The sequence below is a fragment of the Pan troglodytes genome, chromosome 16 (assembly GCF_028858775.2).
Source record: "Pan troglodytes isolate AG18354 chromosome 16, NHGRI_mPanTro3-v2.0_pri, whole genome shotgun sequence".
In the NCBI taxonomy this organism is placed as follows: Eukaryota; Metazoa; Chordata; class Mammalia; order Primates; family Hominidae; genus Pan; species Pan troglodytes.
The window spans coordinates 10,290,919-10,303,213 of record NC_072414.2 but is presented as its reverse complement, the minus strand read 5'-3'; the positions used below and the strand labels follow the sequence as shown (position 1 = coordinate 10,303,213).

Below are 12,295 nucleotides of genomic sequence, written 5' to 3'. Positions count from 1 at the left end.
TTGCCACCCCGGGTTCTTCTGAGACATGTGGTCACCTCCAGGGTCATGGGGTCTTGGGCCCAAGGAAAGGAGAAGATACCATGTGGCCCTTGATTGGCTACATGTGGCCCAGGTCTGTTTGGGAGGTGTGTGGGATGTGGATGGGGTCCCGCCAATGAAAGCACATGGCCTGGGTCCCCAGGCTGTGATTTTCAGTGCACACTTGGAGAGGGTGCCTCGGCGGGTACCTACCACATCCATGGGCAGGCTATGTGACTGCCAGGTTTGCAACAGTGCATAGCTTCCAAGCTACCCTCCTTGGTTGGTCGGGAGCTGGTTGGAGGCTGTGGCCCATGCCTAGTGGTCACAGGGCAGGCAGACGGCCCTGTTTTTTCAGGGTATGGTGATGGGGAGGGCCAAGCATCCATGATGAGTCGGTGTTCCACATGGAACCCATTACGTGGGTATCTCTTACCCCTTCCTCATATGGAGATGTGAGGCCCTATTTGGACACATATCCTCCTCCTGTACCCCCAGATGGTGAGCCTGGAGGAAGACTTGCGTTGGGCCCAAAGGCCCTAGACCAGTGTCTGTCAGCCAGGTTCCCAACCCCCGATGCGCTGAAGCTCAAGCCTTTCCTGGCACCCTGGTCTCCTGCACTGAGCTGTGGTAAGTATATCCTGGTCCTGCTGGATGCATGTGCACGGAGGTGGGTGCCTTGGGTTGGGTCAATGATGAGAACATTATATTGTTCTGAAGAGAGGTGATGACTTAAAAATCATGCTCAATAGGATTACGCTGAGGCCCAGCCTAGTTGAGAATTTTGGAGGAGGACACTGGGATACCGAAGTCCCCCGCAGGGACTCTGTATTTTGGGCTGGAGACCTTGAAGCCCTGAAGGGCATCTGGAGGTGGCCCAACCTGTCTCTGTGCTCCTCCCTGAGGCAGCCCAGGCTCCTTTTGTGGGCTTGGTGTTGCGGCTTCAGTTCCCCAGGTCAGGGAATATTGGTAGCTCTTTACTGAGCCCCCGTTCTCCCTTTGTGTCTTTCAGTGAGCTCTTCTGCCCAGGCGGGCCCCCTGGAATTGACGGGTATAGGTGAGTGGATCCTGCTGGGGTCATGGGCCATGAGCCAGGCCACGTGGGGTCACCAGGGGTCCCCCTTCTGGCCATGAGGGTTTTCTCAGGGAACCGACCTGAATTACCACTGGGGAGGCATAGGTTCTCCAGGAGGGCGGCTATTTTGGGAATCGGATCCAAGGGGGACACCTTCCCTGAAGCCCTGTGGGTGTGATGGTGGTCCAGGCAGGAAAGGGTCCCTTCCACCCCACACAGGGCAGCTCATAGCTGAGAGTTGATGCTTAGGTCAGGCCTCAAGGATTTCCCAGGCCACATGAGGGAGACAGAGGAGCTCTGGGTGCCACGGGGCTCACATAGGAGCTCTCAGTATTCGGTGTGTCATGCACAAATGGGCCTCGGGTTGGATTGTGGAGATTAAAGGATCGCGCACCACCGTGGCCCTGAATAGGACCGTCCTTATTGAGCAATGGGCCATCCCAGTGAGTCTCCTGGAGCCTGGTGGAGGGGAGGGGGTGGCATTGTTTCCCTGGGGTTGGGTCCAGGCAGAGCTCTGGCCAGCACCTTGTGGCTTCTGCAGGTCAGCCTTGGGACTCATGGGCATTGGGCCAAGGGGGAGCCCGCGTCCCACTGGGGGTCACCCTTTTTCCGACGTCAAGTATCTGGAAGAGTGGCCTCCTGATGTGGGAAGGCCTGCTGTCAAGGGACGTGTCCCAGGAGTTTGTCGCTCAAGTTTCTTCTGAGCTTTGGGGTCACATCCAGGGTGGTGGGGTCTTGGGCCCAAGCAAAGCAGAGGGCACCAAGTGTCTCCTGATTGGCCATGTGGCTGTCTCTGTGTGTGGGAGGTTTACAGAGTATGGATGGGGACCCACCAGAGGAAGCACGTGGCCCTGCAGCACCAGGCTGTGATTTCTGTTGCACACTTGGAGAGGTTGCCTGGACACGTGCCCTTCATGCCCAGTGACAGACTATGCAACTACCAGGTCTGCAGCAGGGTGTGACATCTGGGCTAGCCTCCTTGGTTGGCCGCCACCTGGCTGGTGGCCCGGATCTGTGCCCAACAGTCCCAGTGCAGCACTGGTGTCATGCAGGGGAGCTGTTTTGGACAGTGGAGGTGCTCTTGGGGCCTGCAATATGATGCAGCCTGGGCGTTTTGCTCAAGCCCAGTGACCCACCTGCCCTGTCCTTTCTGGGTTCAGTGGAAGGGAGGGCCAACAGTGTAGTGCGTACTTAACAAGTCAGTATTTCACATTGAACTCATCACATGTGTCCATGGAGGGCAAGCAAAGGTGAGCTGGCACCCCCGACCCCCTTCCCCAAATGGAGGTCAGTTTGGACACACGTCTTCCTCCTGTCTCCCCAGATGGTGACCCCGGAGGAAAATTTGTGTTGGGCCCACTATGCCTGGACCAATGTCAGTCAGCTAGGCACCCAGCCCCCAGTGCGCTGAAGCTCAGGACCTTCCTAGTGCCCTCGGCTCCTGCACTGAGCTCTGGTGAGTCCATCTGGGTCCTGCTGGATGCATGAGCTGGGGGCGGGAGGGTGCCCTGGGTTGGGTCAGTGATGAGAACCTTATATTGTCCTGAAGAAAGGTGATGACTTAAAAATCATGCTCAATAGGATTACACTGAGGCCCAGCCTAGGTGATAATTTTGGAAGAGGATGCTGGAATTCTGAGGTCCCTGACAGAGCAGCTGTATTTTGGGCTGGAGACCTTGAGGCCCTGAAGGGCATCTGGTGGGCCCAACCCTGTCTCTGTGCTCCTCTGTGAGGCAGCCCAGGCTCCCTGTGCTGGCTTGGTATCCGGGCTCTGGGTCCCTGGTGACGGGGCATGTTGGAGGCTCCTTCCTGAGCCCCTGTTCTCCCTTGTCATTCAGTGAACTCTTCTGCACAAGTGACCCCCCCAGCCTTGAGCGGCATAGGTGAGTGCATCCTGTTTTGGTCATGGGCCATGAGTGATGCAGCATGGGGTCCCCGACATTCTGCCTTTGGGCCACCAGGGTTTTCTCAGGCTGCCAACCTACTCCCCACCAGGGAGCGATGGTTTCTCAGGAGGGCTGCTTCCTTGGGAATCTGACCCAAGGAGCAAGTCTTTCCTGAAGCCCTGCAGGGGTGACAGTGGTCCAGGCTGGAAAGGGTTCCTTCAGCCCAATGTAGGGCAGCTCCCAGCTGAAACTCAGTGGGCAGGTCAGGCCTCGAGTATTGCCCAAGGCACATGGGGGAGTGAGGCACAGGGGATGCAGTGCGCCGTGGAGGTGACACTGGAGTTCTCCCTCCCTGGAGAGGGATGAGTGACTGGGTCCACACGGTCAGGCTGCGGAGATTCAAGGCATGCTCCACACCCATGGCCTTGAATGGGACCAACCCTGTTGAGCAATAGGCCATCTTAGTGGCACCTCCTTGAGCCTGGTGGGGGACGGCACTGTTTCAATGAGGTTGGGTCAAGGGTGAGCTCTGGCTGGCACCTGGTGGTGCTGCAGGCCCTGGGACTTGTGGACTTCGGGCCAAGGGAGCAGCTCTGATCCTGCTGGGACAAGCCTTCCTTGAGGTCCAGTGGTGAAAAGGGTGTCCTCCTGAGATGGCAAGGCCTGCTGTCGAGGGACCTGTTCTAGGAATTTGCTGCCCAGGCTGCTTCTGAGCCTTGGAGTCACCTCAGGGTGGCAGGGTCTTGAGCCCAAGAAAGGAAAAGACATGGTGTGGTTCCTGATTGGCTGAGTGTGACCCGGCTCTGTGTGTCAGAGTTGGGCAGGACATGGATTGAGACCCACCATAGAAAGCATGTGATCCTGGAAGCCCCTAGGCTTGGAGAGGGCACCAGGGCCAGCGCCCACCACGCCTAGGTACGATCTCTCGGACTTCCAGGTCTGCAGCGGCTCTTGGCGTCTGGGCCAGCATGCTTGGTTGGCCAGGGGCTGGTTGGTGGCCCTGTCTTGTGCCCTGTGTCCCCGGTATGGCCCTGGGGTTGTGTGTGGGAGCAGGCCCGGGCAGTGGAGGTGCTCTTGGGGCCTGCAGTAGGGTGCTGCCCAGGCATCTTGCCCGAGCCAGGTGACACGCTTGCCCTGTCTTTCCAGGGTTTGGTGGCAGGGAGGGCCAAGGGTGCCCAGTGTCCGTGAGGGATCAGTATTCAGCATGGATCCCATCACATGAGTATCCCTTAGCCCCTTCTCTGCATTGATGTGTGAGGCCCTGGTTAGACACATTTCCTCCTCCTGTCCCTCCAGATGGTAAGCCTGGAGGAAGACTTGTGTTGGGCCCACAGGCCCCAGGCCAATGTCTGTCAGTCAGGTGCTCAGCCTCTGGTGCGCTGAAACTCTGACCCTTCCTGGCACCCTGGTCTCCTGCACTGAGCTGTGGTAAGCACATCTGGGTTGCACTGGATGTTTGTGTGGGGAGGGGGTTCCCTAGGTTGGGTCAATGATGAGAACCTGATATTGCCCTGAAGAGAGATGATGACTTAAAAATCATGCTCAATAGGATTACGCTGAGGCCTAGCCTAGGTGAGAATTTTGGAAGCGGATGCTGGGATCCCAAGGTCCCTTGCAGGGCCATTGTATGTTGAACTGGAGACCTGGAGGCTCTGAAGGGCATCTGGAGGTCGCGCAACCTGTCTCTGCACTCCTCTGTGAGGCAGCCCAGGCTCCCTGTGTGGGGTTGGTGTTGGTGCTATGGTTCCCTGGGGGTGGGGAACATTGGTGGCTCCCTCCAGAGCCCCTGTTCTCACCTTGTGCCTTTCAGATTTTCCACCTAGGAGGTCCACCTGGCATTGACTGACATAGGTGAGTGGATCCTGCTGGGGTCATGGGTCATGAGCCAGACCATGGGGGGTCCCAGAGATTCAGTCTTTGGGCAACAGTTTTCTCAGGGAGCAGACCTGAATTTCCACCTGGGAGGGAAGGGTTCTCCTGGAGGGCGACTTTTTTGGGAATCGGACCCAAGGAGGATGCCTTCCCTGAAGCCCTGCCGGGGTGATGGTGGTCCAGGCAGGAAAGTTCCTTCTGCTCAATGCAGGGCAGCACCCAGCTGAGACTCGGTGCTCCAGTAAGGCCTCCAGAACTGCCCAGGTCACATGAGGGGGGCCAGAGGGGCTACGAGGTGCCACGGGGTAACAGGGGAGCTCTTGGTCCCCAGAGTGTGGTGCACGAATGGGCCCATTCCGTTGGGTCTCAGAGATTTAAGGATTGCACCACACCATGGCCCTGAATGCAACCGTCCCTGTTGATCAATGGGCCATCCCATGGGTCTCCTGGAGCCTGGTGGGAGGCAGTGTTGTTTTCCTGGGGTTGGGTCAAGGCGGAGCTCTGGCTGGTACCTGGTGGTGCTGCAGGTCAGCCCTGGGACTTGTGGGCTTTGGGCCAAGGGGCATCCCGCATCCCGCTGGGGGCCACCCTTTCTCCATGGTCGAGTGTCGTGAAGGGTGGCCTCCTGAGTTGGGAAGGCTTGCTATTGAGGCACTTGTACTGTGAATTTGTTGCTCAGGCTGCTTGGGAGCCATGGTGTCACCTCCAGGGTGGCAGGGTCTTGGGACCAAGCAAAGGAGAGGGCACCATGTCACTGCAGATAGGCCAAGTGTGACTGGCTCTGTGTCTGGGAGATATGTGGAGTATGAATGGGGACCCACCATTCATAGAGAAAGCAAGTGGCCCTGCAGCCCGAGGCTATGATTTCCGGTGCACACTTGGAGAGGGTGCCTTTACACCCAAGTACCAGGCTCAGAGGTAGGCTATGCCACTATCAGGTCTGCAATGGCGCGTGGCATCTGGGCCAGCCTCCTTGGTTGGCCATGACCTGGCTGGTGGCCTTGGCCTGTGCCCAGTGTTCCCAGGGTAGTTCTAGGGTGCTGCGGGGGAGCTGTTTTGGCTAGTGGAGGTGCTCTTGGGTCCTGCAGTACAGCACAGCCTGGGCGTTTTGCCTGAGCCCAGTGACCTGCCTGCCTTGCCCTTCCCGGGATCGGTGGTAGGGAAGACCAGGGGTGCCCGGCATAGGTGATGAGTCAGTATTTCACATGGATATCATCACATGTGTCCATGGAGGGGGAGCAAACATGAGCTGGCACCCGCCACCCCCTTCTCCACATGAAGGGTGGTCACACGTTCTCCATCTGTTCCTCCAGATGGTGAGACTTCTGTCGGCCTCGCTTTTCCTGGGCCAGTGTCCATCAGCCAGGTGCTCAGCCCTCAGTGCACTGAAGCTCCAGCCCTTCCTGGCGCCCTGGACTGAGCTGTGGTGAGCACATCCGGGTTCCACTGGATGCGTATGTGGGAAGGGGGGTGCCCTGGGTTGGGTCAATGATGACAACCGTATATTGTCCTGAAGAGCGGTGATGACTTAAAAATAATGCTCAATAGGATTACGCTGAGGCCCACCCTAAGTGAGAAATTTGGTAGGGGATGTTGGGATCCCGAGATTTCTGGCAGGGCCACTGTAGTTTGGGTTGGAGGCCTGGAGGCCCTGAAGGGCATCTGGAGGTGGCTCAACTCTTTCTCTGTGCTCCTCCGTGTAGCAGCCCAGGCTCCCTGTGCGGGCTTGGTGTTGTTGCTTCTGTTCCTTGGGGGCAGGGCATGTGGGTGGCTCCTCCCTGAGCCCCAGTTCTCCCCTTGTGTCTTTCAGTGAGCTCTTCTGCCAAGGGGGTCCTCCTGGCATTGACCAACATAGGTGAGTGGATCCTGCTGCTGTCATGGTCCGTAAGCCAGGCTGCTTGGGGTTGCCAAGGGTCAGACTTCGGGCCATGAAGGTTTCCTCAGGGAGCTGACCCTAATTCCCATGAGGGAGGCATGGTTTCTCCAGGAGGTCAGCTTCCTTGGGAATCTGTGACTTGACAGGGTTGAGTCGCAGAGGTTCAAGGATCTCATCCCACCTGTAACCCTGAATGGGGCCCACCCTGTTGAGCAACTGGCCATCCCAGTGGCACATATTGAGCCTGGTGGGGGGTGGTGCAGTTTCAATGGGGTTGGGTCAAGGCTGAGATATGGCTGGTGCCTGGTGGTGCTGCAGTCCAGCCCTGGGATCCGTGGGCTTTGGGCTGAAGGGGAAGCCTGCATCCTATTGGGGGTAACCTGTTCTCCAAATTTGAGTGATGGTGGGAAGGCCCACTGTCTGAGGTCCTGTACTGGGAATTTGCCACCTCAGCTTCTTCTGAGCCATAGGGTCACCTCCAGGGTCATGGGGTCTTGGGACCAAGGAAAGGAGAAGATACCATGTGGCCCTTGATTGGCCGAGTGTAGCCCAGCTCTGTGTTTGGGAGGTGTGTGGGATGTGGATAGGGTCCCACTTGTGAAAGCATGTGGCCCGGGTCCCCAGGCTGTGATTTTCAGTGCACACTTGGAGAGGGCACCTTGGTGGGTGCCCACCATGTCCAGGGGCAGGCTATGTGACTGCCAGGTTTGCAATGGTGTGTAGCTTCCGTCTACCCTCCTTGGTTGGCTGGGAGTGGGTTGGTTGCTGTGGCCCATGCCCAGTGGTCACAGGGCAGGCAGACTGCCTTGTTTTTTCAGGGTATGCTGACAGGGAGGGCCATGGGTGCCCTGCATTCATGATGAGTCAGTGTTCCACATGGAACCCATTATGTGGGTATCTCTTATTCCTTCTACATATGGAGATGTGAGGCCCTATTTGGACACATGTCCTCCTCCTGTACCCCCAGGTGGTGAGCCTGGAGGAAAACTTGCATTGGGCCCAATGGCCCTGGACCAGTGTCTGTCAGCCAGGTTCCCAACCCCCGATGCGCTGAAGCTCAAGCCTTTCCTGGCACCCTGGTCTCCTGCACTGAGCTGTGGTGAGCATATCCTGGTCCTGCTGGATGCATGCATGGGGAGGGCCTTGATTGGGTCAATGATGAGAACGTTATATTGTCCTGAAGAGAGGTGATGACTTAAAAATCATGCTCAATAGGATTACGCTGAGGCCCAGCCTAGGTGATAATTTTGGAAGAGGACACTGGGTCCCGAAGCCCCCTGCAGGGCCCCTGTGTTTTGGGCTGGAGACCTTGAGGCCCTGAAAGGCATCTGGTGGACCCAACTCTATCTCTGCCCTCCTCAATGAGGCAGCCCAGCCTCCCTGTACTGGCTTGGTATCCGGGCTCCGGGTCTCTGGGGACGGGGCACATTGGAGGCTCCTTCCTGAGCCCCCATTCTCTCCTGTGTCTTTCAGTGAGCTCTTCGGCCTAAGCGGTCCCCCCGGCCTTAAGCGGCATAGGTGAGTGCATCCTGTTTTGATCATGGGCCATGAGTGTTGCAGCATGGGGTCCCCGACATTCAGCTTTCAGGCCACTAGGCTTTTCTCAGGCTGCAAACCTACTCTCCACCAGGGAGCGATGGTTTCTCAGGAGGGTCACTTCCTTCGGAATCTGACCCATGGAGCACGCCTTTCCTGAAGCCCTGCAGAGGTGACAGTGGTCCAGGCAGGAAGGGGTTCCTTCAGCCCCAATGTAGGGCAGCTCCCAGCTGAAACTTGGTGGACAGATCAGGCCTGGAGTACTGCCCAGGGCATATGGGGAGGAGGGACACAGGGAATGTGGCGCACCCTGGAGGTCACACTGGAGTTCTGTCTCCCTGGAGAGGGGTGAGTGATTGGGCCCACACGGTCAGGCTGTGGAGATTCAAGGAATGCTCCACACCCATGGTCTTGAATGGGACCAACCCTATTGAGCAATGGGCCATCTTAGTGGCACCTCCTTGAACCTGGTGGGGGATGGCACTCTTTCAATGACGTTGGGTCAAGGCTGAGCTCTGGCTGGCACCCAGTGGTGCTGCAGGCTGGCCCTGGGACTTGTGGGCTTTGGGCCAAGGGGGAAGCTTCCATCCTGCTGGGAACAACCCTTCCTTGAGGTCCAGTGGCAGGAAGGGGGGCTTCCTGAGGTGGAAAGCCCTACTGTTGAGGGACCTGTCCTGGGAATTTGCTGTCCAGGCTGCTTCTGAGCCATGGGGTCACCTCTAGGGTGGTGGGGTCTTGAGCCCAAGGAAAGGAGAGGACACCATGTGGTTCCTGATTGGCTGAGTGTGGCCCGGCTCTGTGTGTCGGAGTTGTGCAGGGCATGGATTGGGACCCACCAGTGAAAGCACATGGCCCTGGAGGTCCCCAGGCTTGGAGAGGGCACCAGATCTGGCGCCCACCATGCCCAGGTACAGGCTCTGGGACTGCCAGGTTGCAGCAGCTCTTGGCATCTGGGCCACCCTCCTTGGTTGGCCAGGAGCTAGTTGGTGGCCCTGTCCCATGCCCCATGTCCCTGGTATGGCCATGGGGTCATGCAGGGGAACCGGCCCTGGCATGGAGGTGCTCTTGCAACATGCAGTAGGGTGCATCCCAGGCATCTTGCCTGAGCCAGGTGACCCGCTTGCCCTGTCTCTCCAGGGTTTGGTGGCAGGGAGGGCCAAGGATGCCCCGTGTCCATATTGGGTCAGTGTTCAGCATGGATCCCATTGCATGAGTATCACTTAGCTCCTTCCCAGCATTGATATGTGAGGCCCTGGTTGGACACTTGTCCTCCTGTCCCTCTAGATGGTGAGCCTGGAGGAAGACTCGTGTTGGGCCCACAGGCCCCAGGCAAGTGTACGTCAGCCAGGTGCTCAGCCCATGGTGTGCTGAAGCTCTGACCCTTCCTGACTCCGTGGTCTCCTGCACTGAGCTGTGGTGACCATATCCAGGTCCTGCTAGATGCATGCGTGAGGAGGCAGGGTGCCCTGGGTTGGGTCAATGATGAGAACCTTGTATTATCTTGAAGAGAGGTGATGACTTAAAAATCATGCTCAATAGGATTACACTGAGGCCCAGACTAAGTGAGAATTTTGGAAGAGGATGCTGGGATCCTGAGGTCCCCAACAGGGCCACCATATTTTGGGCTGGAGACCTGGAGGTCCTGAAGGGCATCTGTAGGGGGCCCAACCCTGTCTCTGCACTCCTCCCTGAGGCAGCCCATGCTCCCTATTCGGGATCGGTATTGGTGCTCCACTTCCCTGGGGGCAGGACACGTGGGTGGCTACTCCCTGAGCCCCCGTTCTCCCCTTGTGTCTTTCAGTGAGCTCTTCCAAACAGGTGGGCTCCCTAGCATTGACCGACAGAGGTGAGTGGATCCTTCTGGGATTATGGGCCATGAGCCAGGCCATGTGGGGTCCCCAAGGTTCAGCCTTTGGATCCCGAGAGTTGTCTCAGGCAGCCAACCTGATTTGCCACCTGGGAGAGATGGCTTCTCCAGGAGGGTGGCTTTCTTGGGAATTGGACCCAAGGAGGACGCCTTCCCTGAAGCCCTACTGGGATGATGGTGGTCCAGGCAGGAAAGGGTTCCTTCACCCAGCTGAGACTCGGTGTTCCAGTAAGGCCTCAAGGACCTCCCTGCCACATGAAGGGGCCCAGAGGGGCTACGGGGCACCACAGGAGTGACAGGGGAGCTCTTGGTCCCCAGAGTGTGGTACATGAATGGGCCCATGGGGTTGAGTCGCAGAGATTCAAGGATGCTGCACCACCCATGGCCCTGAATGCGACCCTCCTCCTGGAGCCTGGTGGGGGGTGGCGTTTTTACCCTGGGGTTCGGTCAAGGTGGAACTCTGGTCGGTACCTGGTGGTAATGTAGGTCAGCCCTGGGACTCGTGGGCTTTGGGCCAACGGACAGCCCACATCCCTCTGGGGGTCACCCTTTCTCTGAGGTCGAGTGTCGTGAAGGGTGGCCTCCTGAGGTGGGAAAGCCCAATGTCGAAGGACCTGTACTGAGAATTTGTTGCTTAGGCTGCTTAGGATCCATGTTGTCACCTCCAGGGTGGTGGGATCTTGGGACCAAGCAAAGGAGAGGGCACCATGTGGCTGCCAATGGCTATGTGTGACTGGCTCTGTGTCTGAGAGGTGTGTGGATGGGGACCCACCAGAGAAAGCAAGTGGCCCTGCAGCCCCAAGATGTGATTTCTGGTGCAGGCTTGGAGAGGGTGCCTGTACCTGCTCCCACCACGCCCAGGGGCAGGCTTTGCCACTGCAGGTCTGCAGTGCCACGTGGCATCTGGGCCAGCCACCTTGGTTGGCCGTGACCTGGCTGGTAGCCCGTGCCTGTGCCCAGTGTTCCCAGGGCTGCCCTGGGGTCTTGCGGGGGAGCTGTTTTGGGCAGTGGAAGTGCTCTTGGGGCCTGCAGTATGGCACAGCCTGGGCATTTTGCCTGAGCCCAGTGACCTGCCTGCCTTGTCCTTCCTGGGTTCGGTGGCAGGGAGGGCCAAGGGTGCCCTACATTGGTGACAAGTCAATATTTTGCATGGATCTCATCACGTGTCCATGGAGGTGGGGGCAAGCGTGAGCTGGCACGCACCCCATTCTCCCCATGGAGGGTGGTCACATGTACTCCACCTGTGTCCCTAGATGGTGAGACTGGAGGAAGACTTCCATTGGGCCCACTTTTCATGGGACAGTGTCCATCAGCCAGGTGCTCAGCCCCCAGTGCATTGAAGATCCAGCCCATCCTGGCACCCTAGTCTCCTGCACTGAGCTGTGCTGAGCACATCTGGCTTCCACTGGAAGTTTTTTTTGCGAGGAGGGGCTTCCCTGGGTTGGGTCAATGATGAGAACCTTATATTGTCCTGAAGAGAGGTGATGACTTAAAAATCATGCTCAATAGGATTACGCTGAGGCCCAACCTAGGGGAGAATTTTGGAAGAGGATTATGGGATCCCAAGGTCCCCAACAAGGCCACTGCATTTTGGGCTAGAGACCTGGAGGCTCTTAAGAGCATCTGGAGGTGGCCCAACCTGTCTCTGCTCCTTCGTGATGCAGCCAAGGCTCCCTGTTGGGATTGGTGTTGGTGCTCCAGTTCCCTGGCATGGGGAACGTTGGTGGCTCCTTCCTGAGCTCCTGTTCTCGCCTTGTGTCTTTCAGTGAGCTCTGCCACCCAGGACATCCCCCTGGCATTGACTGGCATAGGTGAGTGGATCCTGCTGGGGTCATTGGTCATGAGCCAGTCCATGTGGAATCCCCAAGGTTCAGCCTTTGGGCCACAAAAGTTTTCTCAGGGAGCAGACCTGAATTTCACCTGGGAGGGAAGGGTTGTCCTGGAGGGTGGCTTTTTTGGGAACCTAACCCAAGGAGGACCCATTCCCTGAAGCCCTGCAGGGGTGATGGTGGTCCAGGCAGGAAAGGGTTCCTTCTGCTCAATGCAGGGCAACACCCAGCTAAGATGCGGTGATCTGGTAAGGCCTCCAGAACTGCCCAGGCCATATGAGGGGGGCCAGAGGGGCTACGGGGTGCCACAGGGGTAACAGGGGAGCTCTTGGTCCT

The 12,295-nt window shown here is 57.9% G+C and overlaps 1 protein-coding gene and 7 non-coding genes across 8 annotated transcripts in view; all 8 read left to right on the top strand.

Annotated features, from left to right (window-relative positions):
- The first annotated feature begins 704 nt into the window (after window positions 1-704).
- LOC112205673 (small nucleolar RNA SNORD115) lies at window positions 705-786 on the top strand. Its single transcript, XR_002939771.1, has one exon. It is a non-coding gene; the product is annotated as a small nucleolar RNA SNORD115 (small nucleolar RNA).
- Window positions 787-2,608: 1,822 nt separating this feature from the next.
- On the top strand, window positions 2,609-2,690 carry LOC112205684 (small nucleolar RNA SNORD115). Its single transcript, XR_002939782.1, has one exon. It is a non-coding gene; the product is annotated as a small nucleolar RNA SNORD115 (small nucleolar RNA).
- Window positions 2,691-4,462: 1,772 nt separating this feature from the next.
- LOC112205690 (small nucleolar RNA SNORD115) lies at window positions 4,463-4,544 on the top strand. The gene has a single exon (XR_002939788.1). It is a non-coding gene; the product is annotated as a small nucleolar RNA SNORD115 (small nucleolar RNA).
- Window positions 4,545-6,333: 1,789 nt separating this feature from the next.
- LOC112205696 (small nucleolar RNA SNORD115) lies at window positions 6,334-6,415 on the top strand. The gene has a single exon (XR_002939794.1). It is a non-coding gene; the product is annotated as a small nucleolar RNA SNORD115 (small nucleolar RNA).
- Window positions 6,416-7,876: 1,461 nt separating this feature from the next.
- Window positions 7,877-7,958, top strand: LOC112205671 (small nucleolar RNA SNORD115). The gene has a single exon (XR_002939769.1). It is a non-coding gene; the product is annotated as a small nucleolar RNA SNORD115 (small nucleolar RNA).
- Window positions 7,959-9,083: 1,125 nt separating this feature from the next.
- Window positions 9,084-12,295, top strand: part of LOC129137185 (uncharacterized) — a 188,035-nt gene continuing 184,823 nt past the window's right edge. Inside the window, exons 1-4 of the mRNA XM_063795455.1 lie at window positions 9,084-9,171; window positions 9,548-9,598; window positions 10,065-10,109; window positions 11,897-11,941. Coding sequence (XP_063651525.1) covers window positions 9,084-9,171; window positions 9,548-9,598; window positions 10,065-10,109; window positions 11,897-11,941 — 229 coding nt within the window. The remainder of the gene's footprint in view (window positions 9,172-9,547; window positions 9,599-10,064; window positions 10,110-11,896; window positions 11,942-12,295) is intronic.
- LOC112205686 (small nucleolar RNA SNORD115) lies at window positions 9,737-9,818 on the top strand. Its single transcript, XR_002939784.1, has one exon. It is a non-coding gene; the product is annotated as a small nucleolar RNA SNORD115 (small nucleolar RNA).
- On the top strand, window positions 11,574-11,655 carry LOC112205661 (small nucleolar RNA SNORD115). Its single transcript, XR_002939759.1, has one exon. It is a non-coding gene; the product is annotated as a small nucleolar RNA SNORD115 (small nucleolar RNA).